The sequence below is a fragment of the Channa argus genome, chromosome 21 (genome assembly GCF_033026475.1).
Source record: "Channa argus isolate prfri chromosome 21, Channa argus male v1.0, whole genome shotgun sequence".
NCBI lineage: Eukaryota > Metazoa > Chordata > Actinopteri > Anabantiformes > Channidae > Channa > Channa argus.
The window spans coordinates 2863783-2881446 of record NC_090217.1 but is presented as its reverse complement, the minus strand read 5'-3'; the positions used below and the strand labels follow the sequence as shown (position 1 = coordinate 2881446).

General features: G+C 40.3%; 1 protein-coding gene across 3 annotated transcripts; it reads left to right on the top strand.

Moving 5' to 3' along the window:
- LOC137106806 (ras-related protein Rap-1b) lies at positions 1-17347 on the top strand. 3 transcript variants are annotated; one of them, XM_067490728.1, is made up of 8 exons: positions 1-150; positions 5662-5731; positions 6770-6838; positions 9478-9534; positions 11488-11628; positions 12246-12389; positions 12588-12680; positions 13319-17347. In XM_067490728.1, exons 2-7 carry the CDS (start codon positions 5675-5677, stop codon positions 12672-12674), a joined length of 555 nt encoding a protein of 184 aa, XP_067346829.1. In that variant the 5' UTR covers positions 1-150; positions 5662-5674; the 3' UTR covers positions 12675-12680; positions 13319-17347. The 3 variants fall into 3 exon arrangements, with proteins under 3 accessions (XP_067346829.1, XP_067346830.1, XP_067346828.1); XM_067490729.1 differs by having other exon boundaries at positions 40-150; positions 5659-5731; XM_067490727.1 differs by lacking the exon at positions 1-150 and adding an exon at positions 318-618 and having other exon boundaries at positions 5659-5731.
- The last annotated feature ends 317 nt before the right edge of the window (positions 17348-17664 follow it).

Here is a 17664-nt window from a genome sequence, read left to right as displayed (position 1 = left end):
AGAACTGAGAGGAAACGCTATCGCTTGCCGCGTCCAACTTGACACTTAAGCGGTGGCGACAGGAGGGAGCGGCTGTGATAGAGCGACGTTCACTCAGACTGGAGGAGAGAGGGAGAGAGAGCACGCAGTGGAGTGGACGGGTGGATGACTGTGAGTACCGCTTCCTTTCCCCCTTTTCTCCCTTTTCCGCTTTGCCTCTATTTTCCTTTCTTTCTTCCCTCCATCATGTAGACGTAGATTAACTCTGGACGGAGCGGGTCAGGCTCTGACAGACGAGCTGAGGCAGGCAGGCAGGGAGGGAGACAGGCCGGTGCCGAGCTGGGCTGGGTTTGCGGAAGCGAGCGACCGGCGGACAGACGGACGGAACGGCAGACAGACAGGAGCCACGTTATTAATAATAATAATAGTGTTGGCGTTAGACACAGACAGACGGACAGTGGGACAGCTGGGTGTCATCATGGCGGCTGTCTGTAGAGCTCTTTGTGTTCCTGCCCGCAGCTTGTCTCTCTTCCTCCGGGCAGCAGGGTCTGCTGCCGGAGCTGGCCCGATAGGGAGCGTTCTGAGGCGGCCGCCGAGCTGCGGAGCTCCCGCTGGTTTGCTAGAGGAAAAAGAGAGGAAGTAACTTGAAGCAGTTTATGAGTTTGGAGGAAGCTGTCTGCGTGTGTGTGCGTCGTGTGTGTGTGCGCGCGTGTGTGCGCGCGTGTGTGCGCAGGCTATGGACAAGGCTTGGTTTTATTCCTCCGCTGCTGTACTGTCAGCACACACACAGTATTGACAGGCCCCACCTAGTTGTGCTTGACTCAGGGATCTGTCTCTGTGTGTCCATCTTTCTCATCCAACAACTTTACTTTAGTAGATTAACATCATGCTGCCAGTGCACGCTGGAAGGAAGCAGAACTACAAAGCGAGTACTTATTGCAGTACCGATCAAATACAGTGCTGCTGCAAAATACTCACATTTAGCCACAGTGTAGAAAAACATTCAAATGTTGGTAAAAAGCAGTACTCAGATCATTTGCTAAAGTCAAGTGATCTTTTATTAAAATTACAAAAAAGTACCAAAAGTAAAAAGTACACTTCAGCAGGATGTCTGCTACTATCAGTGAATATGATGTATTTAAATCATGCAAGTTTTGATGGTTAAATATTTTGAGTTAAAGTGTAAATGACTGAAGTCGCTGCTGGTCACATGTAGCTGCTCAATTAAAAGCAAATGACCAAAAAAGTCTGATGGTTATGCTGTATTCATGTTATTAATGTGATTCTGAAAAATAACTACATTGAAAAGAGAGTTGAGAAAAAGTACAATATTTGCCTCTGAAATGAACTGAAGTCAAATTATGATGTAGCAGGAAATGGAAATACTCAGACTGTACTTAATGACTGTACATTTATCAACTTCACTTGTTAAGTAAAGAACTTGGTTGCATTTCAACACAGCAGGAAAATACACTTAGATTATTTAAAGTATTATTTGAAGTGGCCGATTCCATGGTTCCAGTGAATACAGTATTATTACTCATGTTGTATTGTGTGAGTCATATTCCCCATTGTAGTAGGTGGAGCTGTTACTGTAACTAATATTTATTTACATTATTTGCAGTTCTTTTTCTTTATTTAATCGATTGTTTGCTTTGTTAAAATTCCAAAAATTGGGATTATTGCTCGTTATTTACCGACCTGGCATATGATTGTGACCAATACAGCAGCTCTGTCATGAATTCTACTTTTTCAGTGTTTTAATTTCTCAGATTATAGGTTGAAGCTGTCAGAGAGGTGGTAATTCTACTATGCGTTTATTATTATATTATTATTATTATTATTATTATTATTATTATTATTATTATTGTCAGAGCATTATACGAGGGGTGGTTCTAATGTTTTGGCCACCGTATTTAAAATGAGATTTCTGCTTATTGCATTTAAATGAACTTAATAACTGTTGAGTTCATTAAAGGTTGAGCACGTCAACAAACCTGAAAGAAACGAAAGTTTGCGCTGCTCGGTGAGTCAGGGTCACATTCAGGTTACAGAGGACACAGTATCTCTACTGAATAAATATTCGACAACAGTTACACACTGTACCTTCAACGAATCGCTCCGGCCCTGAATGTAAAGACGGCTGTGTAGTTTAATACCACAGCTTATTATCTAAGACCTACAAATGATTTGTGTGGAGAAATCTGAAAATGTGAAGTAACTAAAACTGTCAGACAAATGTAGTGCAGTCAAAGTACCTCCGAAGTATTGTACTGAAGTATTTCAGTGAATACATGCTGCTGATTTGAGTAGTTTGGATTTTATCCAGGCTACACTGTGGAGGTCAGTTGTATTAACTGGTAGTTTTTGCACAGGCGACTAAGTGACTGAAAGAATTTATTTACTGTTTGTCTCTGAAATCGGAAGTTTCCTGCTGCAGCTTGTTGTGTTATAACTTCATTGCTGCCCCCCTTAAATGAGTCTGGGTGTAAAAATGCTTTATTGTTCGCTGGAGTTTAGCTGCACGTGTGTCATCGAGCTGTTGCAACATGAACAGGGGCATTCGAAGGAGTTTTGAAGGAATTGAAGATTTTCAGCTCATTTAGCGGATTCGCTTTCCCATCGTTGACCTCGCCTTCTGCTCCTGCTGCTGCTGCTTCAGTCCATGACTTCCTGCGAGTCCCTGAACTCGCCTGAACTTGTTGCATCGAATTGGAGAGAGACAGGCAGTGAGGCGGGTGGTGTTCAGAGCCTCAGGCGCTGAAATCCATCCCCGTCTCCACCCAATTGCTTGATGCACCTTCAGGATCAGATTTTTTAGCTCAGATATTAATGCGCTAAAGTTCCCTTAGAAACACATGAAAGGAATCTGGGTTGCGAACAAAAGCCTGTGCAACTAGACTTTGGGCAGATACTGAATAGATTTATCGGTTTTTAAAGCCTTTTCAGTGGATAGTCAAAACAAGTAAATTCATTATTGGAGTGTGGCTTAATTGATCTACAGGTGCAGCTGTGACCCAGCGTGAGCCAGATTCTAGCCATGGATGTGATTACCCAACAGGCTTAGCAGGCACCAGAGCATCAGAAGTTACACTTCATAGGTTTTGTTCCAAAGTGAAAAGACTGAAAATCAACACAAAGAAATGCAAAATGACCTGAAGTTATCCAAGAACTAGACACAAAACATCCAAAAGCAAATGTAAAATGATCACAGACAAGCTTAAAATGACCTGTCTGTCTCCTGTCTGTCGCTGAGAATCCTGAATTCAGATGGTCCAAAAAATGAAACAAAGAATCACTGGTTTTGTTTTTGCCTTGTTCTGTGATGAAGCCATAAGTTCAGACGTTCATGCTTAATTTAAAGAGTGGAAACAGTGACAGTTTCCTCTTTGTGTATATTTGTTGGGGATTACTCAGGTGCAAAATTACCATTTTTGTCTTTTATAAATCAGAGACAACACACATTAACTAACAGTAAATGATGTAAATGTGTCATCTGCCGTCACCAGATGTTACAGAAGTAAGTAAAGAGATAAAAACCAAATCTGAGACACACCCTTACGAGACAAAGAACAACACTGCATTTTCATATCACGTAGACAATATCTGAAAACAACAGCAGGCACAGTGTGCAGCCAGTATATTTATTTGATGCTTCAGATTCTAAAAGCAGAACAAGTCTATATTTAAAGTTGTTTTAACATGGTCAAAATAGAAGAAGCAAGGCTGTTTTAGCTTCAAAAGTAGTGTGTCATCTGCATATCTCAGCACATATCACGGTGATTGTGATGGTATTCTGCTTTCACAGGCTTGAGAGTGTTTTTTCTCTTTGGGTCCAATTAGTCCGACACTTTCTTAGACGACACAGAGTTCATGATTAGTTTTGATGTGTCAAAAACCCGGAGACAAAAACGGGGTTTTAGCATTTAGCTGATTTACTGTAGGTGTTAAACATCATAACTACACACTGAACCCAAACCTAAAACCAAGTCTGGATCCTCATACTGCCCTTTGAATGTGTGACTGGACTCCTCTTTCAATGAGGGGGTTTAACCAAAAATGATCCACACAACCATGCAAAGACATTGAAGACCCCCCCCCCCCCCCTCCCTCTCACTAGGAGGTAATAATTACCCAGCTTGCATCTGGCTGATGATAACATAGAGGTTATGTGATCGCACAGCTGGTGCTGACGTCTTGGTTACTGTTGCTCTGGGAGCTTTGTAAAGATCTCGGTTACTGTTTGTGTGCGCGGTTGTATAAACTGAGGGTCCATCTGGTTGTAGATCACCTTGTTGTAAACCAGGAATCATTCCAGGTCCTCGAGAGCTGCTTATTTTCCAACTATTCCCGCCATACCCACTGCCTGATTACCTGGATCAGGTGTGTTTAGTCATTCAGGACAAGCAGGACCTGGAACATGTAACAATAGAGCTTTGTGCAGTTTTTTTGCTTGTGCATAAAATGACCCCAAAAGCTGTAAGAAGACCTCGCAAAGCATTTTGTTGACCTCGAACATCACAATATAAGGTAAAGAGTTGCTTAATCAGTTGACCCTGACTTTTTTATGATTGTTGGTGCCTAAGATTTTGTGGAAACCTTTCTAAAGAATTGTGATATATGTTGTGATGTTTTTAGGCTTTTTTCTTCAAACGAAATAGCAGGAGTACGAACCTGCCTATTCATTTGAACTCGTCTTGTTTCTGTCAGCATTTGCAGTAGATCCAGATTCAACAGCCTCTGCCATAGTGTCTCTGTTGTCCCCAGAGGTCAAGAGATTCTCCAGGAAGCTGCTTGTCCGACTATAACTTTTGCTTGTTCCACTGCAGACTTACGTACGGCAGAACATCAGGGAACTCTTTACCCAACGGTGTTAACAAGCTCTCATCAGCAGCTCTGATGTGCCACACACAAGGTGTTCAGGGACAGTACAGTGTGGGCTCGCAGCTTTGCAAAGAGTTCAGAAATTGTTAATTGTTGCTCTCACGGGAGCATGGTGGTGGAGTGGTTAGCACTGCTGCCTCACAGCTAGATGGTAACCAGTTCAAATCTATGGTCGGCAGGATGCCACTCTACCGATTGAGCCACTGACACACCTAGAATCAAAGATCAGCATGTTCCGCATTACCTGATTTCTGACTAGTTAGTGCGAAACAACATGAAAATGTGTTTCTTCTATTCACAATAAAAAGGCAAACGATAGAGGCTACACACCAGAGAAATGAAACTTTTGAAAACAAAAATGTGAAATGAAACCAGCAGAAGGTAAAAGTGGGGCTGATGGTAACATTTAAAGCACTGACAGATACTTCATAAAAATACATCAGCATTTATTAGTTTATTAGGTTTTATTAAAAATCTGCAACATAAATGCAGTAAAATGTACTCGGTTTTCCTCAGAACCGTAGGGCATCAGGTGCATTAACCTAAGTACATTCACTTAAGTACAGAAGTTATACACACACACACACACACATGTGGACACACAGCAACTGTATCCAAGAAGGATTCCACAGTTGTGACATCACCCCCAGCTGTATGATCACATGACCCCTCTGTGTTTACATTACTGTACTGCTCTGTGATTGGCTGCTGTGATGTTAGTAACCTGGCAACCTCTCTCTCTCTCTCTCTCTCTCTCTCTCTCTCTCTCTCTCTCTCTCTCTCTCTCTCGCCCAGCAGACACACAGTCAGGATGCGTGAATACAAACTGGTTGTTTTAGGATCAGGAGGAGTCGGCAAGTCAGCTTTGGTAAGTTTGCTGTCTCTGCTCAGCTGTTTGTGTCATTCTGTGATTTTCTTACCGCCACTAAATCCCATAAAAGACCCAAACCAATGATAAATGTGTCACTTTGACAGATATTGTGTATATCTGAGCCTAAAACTATTAAGCACTGTTGCACTAACTACATCACATCTAGATTCATCTGCCAGTGAAATAGTCCTGAAAAACTGCTTTATGCAGTGTCTTCTCCCGTTTGATAAAAAAAATGCACCATGAGAGGAGTTAGAGCCACTTTTATTTGTTCAACACAATTCTAGAGGCTCCGCTGCTCAATGACACGTGTTTTGGCCTCATTAGATCATTTACAGGTGAGCAGATAAAACGTAGAGTTAGTTTCAAGTCCAGCATTTGGAATTTGTAGTTGTTTACCATCAATATGAAATTTAGTGTCTAGTGAACAAATCATCGTCGGGTTGAATAAAATCGAAATAAATCCACACGAGAGAAAAAGCATCAGCTGTAGCCAAATCATCTATTTGGTTCATTGGAAGCAAGAGAGAACTCACTTGACTTGAAATCAACTCTAGACCTTTTTAACTGCTTACTTTTAAATGAACACACCTAGTCATCGAGCACCTGAGCAGTCATCTTTCCAAATACTTCTGAGCCCCTAAAGCAGACAGCCTGTAAATAAAAAAAGCCTTACATTAGAGCTGACACTACACTTTAAGGATACATTGATTGTGTGTCTTATTTCATGCGTTACGGTGACGGTTTTGTTTAGGTTTTTCTAACTTGGGAAAATTCCTCTAAAAGTCGACTCAAACTGTGTGAGACTGCCTGTTTTTCTGTGAGCCATCTTCGTCAGTTCTCCCCTCAACACTGGGTCTTAACCGCACTACAATGAAGTGCTTTACTCCAGATCATATAATGGAGATGTGTCAGTGTGTCACATTAATTCCAATCTAATGACTTCCAATAGAGAACAGAACAGAGCTCCATTAACACCACTGCCCTACTTCTCTTTGTCTTACTGCCTGTCTCTCTCTCTCTCTCTCTCTCCAGACTGTCCAGTTTGTTCAGGGAATCTTTGTGGAAAAATACGACCCAACGATAGAGGACTCCTACAGGAAGGTAAGACGGAGCCAACCCATGGGTCTCAGCTGACTTTAACAGTCTGCATGAGCTCAACCTGGGAATGAGTGATAGGAAAATTGTCTGAATGATGTTGGCAGCTGCTAACTGTGCTAACATATATGAAGCCAAAGATGAAGGTGAAGAAACAGGGAAAAGAGAAGGACAAGACAAGTGAAACGTAGGAAGCAGGAGAAGCCGTGATTGTTTAAGACGGAGGCTTTGGACGCCCAAATGTGCCACGAGAAAAATAAAAATGTTTGTGGTATGTTAAGTTTTTGTCTCAATAAGTAAAAATTAGGAAACACAGTCAAATGTTAGGAGCATCCACATTATCTGGGGATGTGCCAATAGCACTTTGTGGCTCTGAGTACAAGTACTTACATTTGAGTTCTTGTCGACATCTACAGATCTACAGTACAGATACAACTACTAAACTGTTTTACTTCTGAGTTGCTGGACAGTGAAATCCTCATAAATCCACTGCACAGATGCTGACAGACTGCAGAGACGATCGTTAAGTGTGTGCTGTCTAAAGATTCCAGTCTTTAGTCTCTATCAGTCGTTCTCCCAAACAGTTTTTTAAACATGTTTTAACTGGTATCGGCAACTGATGACATCACAACTGAGGCAGATCTACAGTAACTTACAGCTTCACCTGAATGTAGCGTTGTTTTATAAAGTTAGTTTGCCTTTAGTTCCCTTTGTTGACTTTATTGTCCGCGCTTTCTTCACCTTGACATCAATGGTTTTGCTCCTTTTTTTTTTTGTCTTTTGTTCGCTTTAAGCACAAATTATTAAGTTACAGAGTCAAAGTTGCCGGATGCTGCCACATTAGTTTTGGCACATCAACACGCAAGAATCCCTGGGTTTTATAAACAAAACAACTTTTGCTGAAAAGAAAAGGAAAAAAAGAACAACCAAAGCACAGTCGCAAATATTAAAGGTTTTCTTAAGAAATACATAAATGACTGTTAGTACAGCAGAGTTTGTATGCAGCTTTTCATCAATTATTTTAAAACCGCTCTAAATAAACCACAGACATTTTTCCACCTCCACCTACCTGACGAGGATAACACAGTATCAAGTGTGGTATCAGAGAAAAGTGGCATTACAAGTGTTTTACACTATCAGATGACAAATGACAAATCATGTGAAAAGTTAAAGCACTAAGTCAAATTAATTGATTAACCTATTAAATCAGTCAATATTATGATATAAAGTTAAAAAGTACAGTTGCAATTAAAAATATTCAACTCCCTCTGCAAATTACATGTATTGGCAAAATGTACAAACTTTCAACTGTTTGCGATCAACAGATCAGATAAGAAGAACTTGAATAGTGTTTGAGTATGTACCACACTCGCAGGCAAACTGTGTTTGAAGTACTGAAGACACTGATCATGAAGGGCTTCAATAATACAAAACTGCATATCATTAAAACTTGCATTTTGCGTTGACTATTGCTTAACAGCTTTGTCAATTGTGCCAATTCTAATTTTCAGTGGGGGTTAAATTATTTTCAATTCAACTGTAAGTACAATATCTGATATATGATACATGAAGTGAAAATATACAAGTGATAAGTAACAATATTGACTTGGAAAGTTCACATGACACGAATCGTCTTTTAGCATTTTCACTTTCAATATACTAAGTTCAAATCTTAGAATTTCTTTCTCTGTTTGTGGCTCACATTTTCCTGCATCAGATACACCACCCATCCACGGTGCACAACGGATGCAAGTACTATGTGGTTTAACATGTGCTTACCCAACAAATCTTTAGCTGATGCTGTCAATACAATGCAGCGTCAGCTAAACTATATCAGATGTAACTTAGGAAAACCATCCTTTATATGTTGTTTTTCATAGTTTTAGTAAAGTTCCTTAAATCGGCTACTAAAACTTAGATAGATCAGCATTTGGGTTGCCAGGTTGTGTGAAATCCCCCTCATGCACAACACTTTAGTGTGACTGTCAACATTTGATGAGCCTTCACAGACCTTTGCTGTTGTTCTCTTCCATAGTGTTGGTTCCCAAAAATGCCCGTATGTTGTTGAGATTACAACGACTTTTGTGTTTTTTCATTTTCTCCATTTTCACACAAAAGCAAATTTCACATGTAGGTGATTTAAAAAAAAGTAGAAACAGGAAGTAATTGAGGCTGTAAATCTTACTCCATTAGAGAAATAAATCCAAAAATGGGGACTTGGGTCATGTTTTAGGCAATAAGTCTAAAGCTTTGTGATATTTTTTTGTTTTTTTATATATTACTATTATAAGTATGAGGCTGACGACCATAGAAACAAACACCAAAGAGCTGAGTTAATGCACAGTGTTAATGGTAAAAACATTATTCTGCGCATCACAATGGACCCAAACAAAAGAAAGAGAAAGAAAAACTGGCCTTAATTCAGCCTCTTCAAACCTGTTTTCTACTACTTTGAACCCAATTCCCACTCACACAAGAATAAGTCATTTAATAAAAATAATCAAAACAAATTCCAATAAAGAGAAAAATAAAGCCCATCTGCTTTTTTGAAAGGAAGAGAACATTCCTGTTTTGAATTAGTTTTATTGTTTGTCTCTGTTAGTATTTTGGGCTCAGGTTGTCTCTGTTTCTTTGTCTCTCTTCAGCAAGTGGAGGTCGATGGACAGCAGTGTATGTTGGAGATCCTGGACACAGCAGGAACAGTAAGATCTGTCCACCTATTTATAACTGATATTAATGCACCTCATCTGTTATTTAGTCCGAAGATCCCTCACTGTCTTTCAGGCTTTTTTAGAAACTAGAGTATTTTTCTTAAAAGCACAGTTTTGTTCATACTAGTTACTAAGATGAAAACATGGAAACACAACGGGTTAGTTAGTTAGTGCCAGTAGCAAAACAGTGGAAGATTTGAAACCAGTTAAAACCTTGTTTCTGACTTTAAAAGCTAAAAGTGTGGAAATGTCCCTTTATTCCTCTGGATTACTACATTTCTGATTAAAATATTGTACTTCCTCTTTCATTACATTTATTTGTGGCCTATAATTATTTTTCACATTCAGTTTTTACATATTTGTCACAATTCACATCTGTGTAGCCCTTCACACACTCAGCCCCACCCTGCTCCTTTGTTCTAACCACCGTGTCTCTGACTATCACACCAGTTCTGAGTTGTATGTAAGTCCACCGTTTGCAGCCACTGGGACATTAGGACTCTGGACCATATTGTCTCGTTTAAGCTTCCGCCTCGCTGTCTTTATGAATGAGATTCCTTTTTCTTTTCTTTTTTTCTTTGCCGTATCCAGGGCCGTGCTCGTGCACAGTTTAGAGGTTTCTGCTGCTTTATCCATCTCAGTTTATTTCAAGAGTATTTTCTATCGTATCTTCTTGTACTTCTAGTTGTAAACGTGTCACTTTCAGTTACGATGTCCCAAGTTTTTCATGAGGAGTTCCACGTTGTAATGTTTAAATAATCCAGTCATGTCATGTACTGCTTTCCATGTAGAACACGTTAGAGTTCTGGTCATGATGCTGTATCCTTTCCCTGTCTTCAGTTCTTTGTAGTCGTGCAGTTGGGTCCTTAATGTAAACCTTGAGCCCACTTTTTAATAACTTCCATATTTATACAATGTGTTGCATAGATGATGTATAGTATTCACACACTTTGGTCTTTTGTACAAAAGCTGACTCCAGTCTCTATGCTAACCAATCTAACCAACTGCTGGTGTAAAGTTGTTTAAGCGGTTTCCTTTCAGAGTGGGCCGCCCACGTCTCTCTGCACCATTTGAGTCATTTGTATATTTTGCCCCTCTAGATAAACGTCCCTCACATCTTTTTTCTTATGGCACTCGTCCGCCAATCGCACTCTTAGATCAAAGGACACGTATCTGCTGTCTGCTGTCGGTGTTCGCTCAGAGGTGGATAAGAAAGCTTTCATGTTTTCGGCTGCAGCCTACAGAGCCTGGGAGGTGGCACTGAGAGGAAATAAATACATTTGTTGTCACGTTGTTAAGCTTATTTCCCCCTTTTTTCTCGAGATCTGAGATTGATCTTGAGTCGACATATACTGTATCTTAAAAGCCACCGTTTCTGTGCTTTCAGTTGGCGAACACACACAGATGCCACCTGAATCACGAAACACATTTAAGTATGTGGAGTTTTGGCTCTTTCACTTTGCAGGTTCTGTCTCTAAGTCCTATTTGCCACCACACAGCAGCGGGAACAAAGCAAGTCTCCAAATTAGGAATGAACATCTCTTTACACACAAGTGAGTGAGAGTGGTTGAAAGCACCAAAAACAGGCAATTAAACAAGCCCTTCACACACACGCTCACACGCCGATGACATGTGGCTCGCCTGACCCACCAGGAGGAAGTCCGGGGTCGCATCGCTACAGCTACAGCCATTCCGTAAACTCCACGGGGACGGATTATTTTTATTCTCTGTTGTTGGCATATTTGAGCTTTTCTAACACAAACAGCTCTTTACCTTATTTCAGTTTGCTTTGTTGGAAAGACTATTGACGCCCCTGAAAAGATCCCCAATGGAATTTTTAGCTCCTTAACTAAACAAAACTAACAAATACAGAGCTGTCCACTTACTTTCGTCCCTAGGTGTCTGTCTCCCTGACCACCTGTCTGCCTGTCCATCTGTCTATAGGAGCAGTTCACAGCAATGAGAGACCTGTACATGAAGAACGGTCAGGGCTTTGCTCTGGTTTACTCCATCACCGCTCAGTCAACCTTCAACGACCTTCAGGACCTCAGAGAGCAGATCCTCAGAGTGAAGGACACAGAGGACGTACGGCACACACACTCTCACATATAGCAAACAATATACTTTGTTATTATGACATGAAGCTCTCCTGAAATTACCGTGATAATTGCGTTGATGCGACATGTGAAGTTATTAATTGAACCAAGCACTGATACCTTTTGCAGTACTTTTGTTTTAAAAGGTTTGTTGTGTTGAGAACCAGGGTCTAAATTCACTTCCCCACAAACAGTCCTGGTTGATTTGTAGTACTTTATGAAGACCCATTAACTTTTGGAGGGGGGCACTGAATGTTACTGATGTCACCATAGATTTCACAGCTCAGGGCTCTAAGAAGTCAGAGCCTCTAAAGTTACTGTTACAAAAAAAAAAAAGCTCAGTTAAAAGATAATAAGCCCTATATATTCATCTTTAATGCAAAACAACTGAACAGAAATTATGAGCACTGTATACACACTCTGGGTATTGGCACTGCTGTGGAAATGCAGATACAGGAGGCCTGAGTTCCTGGACTTCACATCCTGGGAAAGAAAAGTACCAGCCACTCATGGATGCACCTTTTGTGTTTTTAACACATCAGGATTGTGTATTCAACGAGGTTCTGTTTGAACGGACGGATGTGAATATTGGGCTTGGTGTTACAGGTTCCCATGATCCTGGTTGGTAACAAGTGCGACCTGGAGGTGGAGCGCGTGGTGGCTAAAGAGTCGGGCATCGGTCTCGCTCGTCAGTGGAACTCCTGCGCCTTCCTGGAAACCTCGGCCAAGAGCAAGATCAATGTGAACGAGGTAACTATGTTAGGTCCAGATTTAACCTACGTCCAGACTGCGTTCAGTGTATCTACAAATGGGTAGGACTTGGTTCTAATGCCATGGTTTCGTGTATGTGCGGTAATAAGTCTAATACCAATGTGGCTCAGTGAAACCCTGCTTATTTTTGTTTTAATTACTATTATGTTAAAAATATCTGTTTTTGTGTGTGTGCAGATATTCTATGACCTTGTGCGACAGATCAACAGGAAGAGTCCAGTTCCAGGGAAGGCTCGCAAAAAGTCCAATTGTCAACTTCTCTAATGACAAGTAGGACATTAACACACACACGCACGCAATGTATTGTACTACAGCTGCAACTAACAATGTTTTTAAGAATGGATTAGTCTGCCAATTATTTCTTAGATGAATCAATTAGTCTGTGTGGCTCATTGCATTCTGTATAATAAAGGAGTCATTTATTCTATTTGTAATTAGTGGCAGAATGTGGGAAGTGCAGTGCAGTTTCTGCAGATTATTTTATGCCTGAGAACAGTAAGGATGTTGGGAATTTAGTTATGATTACAAAATCCCAACTGGGCAGAGCTGTGATTCTGTACAGCAAAAATGAGAAGAACCACTACCCACGTTAATGTTGTAAAGTATGACAGTAGTTCAGTTATTGGACTAAATGTTTTTTCTGAATCACTATTGAATCTCCTTAGTCTGTATCTCCTGCATAGTTCGGACTTAGCAGTCCTCACGTTTTCATGACTACTTCAATAATTTTGATTGTTCAGACATCCTCACCTGGCTCCGTCAGGCGTGGCTACATACTGAGACCCCATTGAACTTTCTTTACATTTTTTCAAAATGTCTTCTAACCTTTTGTATTGATGGTTTAAGCCTTGTATTGTTTGCACTTTTATTTACACACACTGTTTTGTGTCTTCTGTTGTCCCTTTCAGTTTTTCTGCATACCTGACCGACAACCAACCAACCAATCACAGGACATCTTCCAGCTGGCCACGCCCCTTTTACACGACCATGTCATCATCAGCATCAGCCGCCTCTGTTACCATGACACCCAAATTTCCCATCCCATCACAACACTGTCTGATAGAGATTGTTGCCTTGGAAACATTAAAACCAAACATCAAAAGACTGCAGTGGGAGCGCTGATGATGATGACGACGACTCTGCTGTTGCAGGAATGGGGGCTGTGCAAATTTAAACTACGGTTCCCATCATACTCTCTACTAGGCCATTGCGCTGGGGTGTGCCTTCTTGCTATTTAGTTTTAAAAGGTTTCTTTCCTCTGCCTTATTTTTCTTTTTGTTCTCCTTCTCTTTTACTTATTTTCCATTAGTACCGAGCCAGCTTCTGCGTTGGCCATGTTGGGTTACCATGCCGGTGATGTTGCGACCAACATGACTGACTGAGTGGCTCGGGTCCAACCTGTGGATCCATACAGTGATTATTAATTATTATTGCTGTGGTTATTATTATGATTCTGTGTGAAAATTATAAAAGTCATTCAATGTTTTTGTTTTGGAATTGAGGGGTGAGGCTAAGAGGAGGTCGCAGCAGGTTGTGGGGTCAGCTCCCCGTGTTCGTTAGCTTCGAGCTAACACAAGTTAGCTGACCGCTGTACCAACTTTTTGCCGTTAGTTTTGTTAGCAAATTCCTGAAATTAAATTAAAAAGTTGATTGGAATTTACAGCTAGCTCTAGGTTTTTTTAGCCTGGTAGCTAGTAAAATCTATTAAAAGCATTACTGTTTACTGGGTGTTAGCAATATTAGCTTCTCTTTTTCTGCCTATGAACTAGCAACAATAGGAATGAGTTAGCAGCGTTAAAAGGGAAGTTAAATCCGACATGTTGATCTTTTAGCTTGTAGAAGACGTTAGAAATACGCCAAGAAATGTTAAAATCTGTGACCCGGGGGATCTGTGGACTGTGACCACAAAGACAATGGTTGTTATTTACCGTCTTCAAGCCTGTGTGATGTTTTTCGGCAGAAAAAGCTTAGATGCTAAAGGTTTATTTGGCAAAAGTATTAGTTTCAATATGAACAATCAAACCTTAGCATTTTGTGTACTTTCGAAAAATATCCAAGAGTTCAAATGAGAAGCAATTACAGTAATTAGTACTGTCAGCAGCCAACTAGCTCGTCCACCACTAGAAAATGTTGACTTTATAGTGAGGAGATGATAACATTGCTACGCTACCAAAAAAAAAACCCCAGCAGTAGCCGCAGGTTATTTGTTAGTGGCACGGTGGGCTGAATCCACACCCGCTGCCCAGGGCGGACATGTTGCCTTCAGACAGCAGACTCACACTGGTCCAGTACTTTAGCTCTATGTGTTTGAGTGTGTGTTTTTGTGTGTTTGTCAGTGTGAGTGAGCTACAACAATGAACCAGGCCAGTTTCTGTGATGACCACTTTGGCTTGGGTGGGGGAGTTGTGTTCTAATTACTGAGCAGGGCGGTCAGCCTGTATGATTAACCACATTATTACCTGATTATTAATCTTATTAACACAACACATCAGAGAGGAAAACACAGAGGTTTTGGGTGAAGCAGCAGCCACAGAAAGCCTTTCAATGACCTATTAATTCAGTTTGAAATGTGAGAGTGGTCAGAGTACAAATACAAGATGTTGAACCAGTGACCTCTGTGAGTACTGCTGTGCACAGTGTTGTACTACAAGAAGTACTGCAGTACAGCGTGGTACTGCGGTCAGTATTCCGGTTCTCCGCCAGTACGTTCAGTCATGTAGCATGTTGATGTTTGTGTCAGTACTCAGTCTGGCCTCCAGGAGATGCTGCGACAGTTTGCATGCCGAGCAGAAGCTTTCGAGAGAGAAGTGCGTTTGCAGCTGTGGCGTTGGGAACAGTGTTCATGATGTTCACTTTAAGTAAAAGAAACATGAAATACATTTTTTAAAGCGACCAGTGATTTACATCCACGAGTTTAGAATGAGAACGCTTCAGCCTGAGTTTCCCCTTTATGTAGCTTATGTAAGTGCAGTGCTTCTTTTGTTTATAAGTCCATTCATGATGTACTCAACGCTGCCCTCTGTGGGTGCATGACAGAAAACACACTGCGTCCACAGTTTGCCATAACTGCAATAGTTTTTTCTTCTTTTTTCTTTTACATGTTATAAATCGTATAATTTCTCAGTTTTTAAGTTGAAACCATCCGAACAATTACCTGATAATTACACCATGTGTTAATGATTGAGGTCATAAAGGTTAGTGGACTTCCACCGGAGTGCATTATATGAAGTGGTGGCTCTAATGTTTTAGCCCCCTCGTTTATTTTAAATAGGGGGACTAATCCATTAGAGCCACCACTTCATATAATGCACTCCGGTGGAACTCCACTACCCACTATGACCACAATCATTAACACATAGTAGAATCATCACCCTATTAACAGTTTCAACTTAAAAATGGAGAAATTATAACTTTGTAAAGCTAGAAATCATGGCAGATATCTCTTATATACACATATATATGTATATATGAGATATCTATATCATTATCAGGATTTTACACAGCGATAACAATGCCCAGTTTGCTCACTGGCTGATCAAAGACGTATATATCTCACCTGTGCTCTCACAGAGAACAGCCAGTCCAATCAACACCTGGCCACGGCTGCAATCAGACCTTTCTGGCACCCAGAGTCAAAAAGGCTGCAGTTGCGTTCGACATTTGATAGAACTTAAGACCTGTGCTACTTTGGTCTTTAGTAGATCCACAATGTTTCTTTAGACCCTGGGTGTCCGAAAAGCTGTCTGAACATTTAAGATTTTTATTTTTCTGAAAGGCATAAGCTTTTGGACCGTTTTTTCCTCAGACGTGTGTGACGTTGCACTTGGCGGTTCTCATGCAAAGATAAGGGCTCAGGTATCGTGTGCAAGGAATGAAAAGCGTTTGAACTTGGCCTTACTTTAAAGCAGTTTCTGCCAAAAGTGGTTGCGCTTGTAAGAAGCCTCTAATAATTCACAAATGCAGCTCCCCTTACGTTTGCTGATGAAACAACCGTTTCAGATGCTGTTACACAATCTGAGAAACATTTCTTTTGAATCATACTAAAACAGCCATGATAAATTGTGGTTATATTTTTTCATTAATGATGGAGTTACACTTTACTGTTAGTCCCCTTAGCATTGTGTATAAACATTTAATGAATTAGTTATAAGGCACTTTATTGAAGTTGTAAGCTTATCTAAGTGTTTATTAATGCATTTTTGAACTGTAACTCTTCTTGTGGGCTTCCATAAGTGGAAGTTGGTGGATAAACATAAATGACAAACATAACTACATTAATCTGAAATAAATAATGGATAAATAGTGCAAATTAATAATCAATTGTTAACTGTACTTATATCTGCTTACAGCTAAATTAAAATGTGTTGTAAACCATTTATTAAATATTTACATACTGCTTACTAATGCTAAATAAGGGGACTTTGTGCTAAGCTAGGCTAAATATGTTGAGGACCTATCTCTGTACTGGTCTGAGTATGATGTGCTCGCCAGAGTTTCTGTAATATGTGGACATTTCATTGAACTAATGATTGCAGCTGCAGCCACGTGACTCAATTACAGCAGGAAGAAACTATTTTACATTACTGAATTAAATCTGCTTCTTTTTCTGTGTGTGTGGCATGATGACCAGTGAAATGTAAAAGAAACCAGTTCAGCCAGTACGTATCAGGTTAAAATCCAATTTCCACTCCGCTGAATTATTATGGTTCAGCTGCTGAGTTTAAAACTGCTACCAAAAGCGTCTGAAGTGGTTTCTTTCACTACAGAAACCCACAGCAGCAGCAACGGGAGGTGTGGGGGGAGGTTGGGTGGGGTGAAGCCAAATGTAAAGTTAAAACTAAAAAGCCTTAAATGAATAAAAGTGGTGCAATTTTGTAACAGCAAACTGTGTGTGGAGTTGTTCTCAATTCAATAAAAGTCCTCCATTCAAAATCCTACTTAAGTAAAAGTACTCACTTACTAGACGTCCTGCACTAAAAGTCATAAAACAATGTTTGAAGGCGTGACTTTTAATTTTTATTTACACTCTGGCATTGATCCTTTACCTTAAGTAAACTTCTACCATTAGAGGAATGAAAATGAGTTTATTAACTCTAAAATGTAATTTTTTATTTTCAACACACATAATTCAATTCATCCTTTACTTTATCTGTTTGTATTTGTGTACTGTGTGGCAATTTAAAACTAGAAAAGGCCGATAAGAAAATGCACTGTGAATGCATCAGTGCTTCAGAAAAAGGTTTTTCCAACCAAA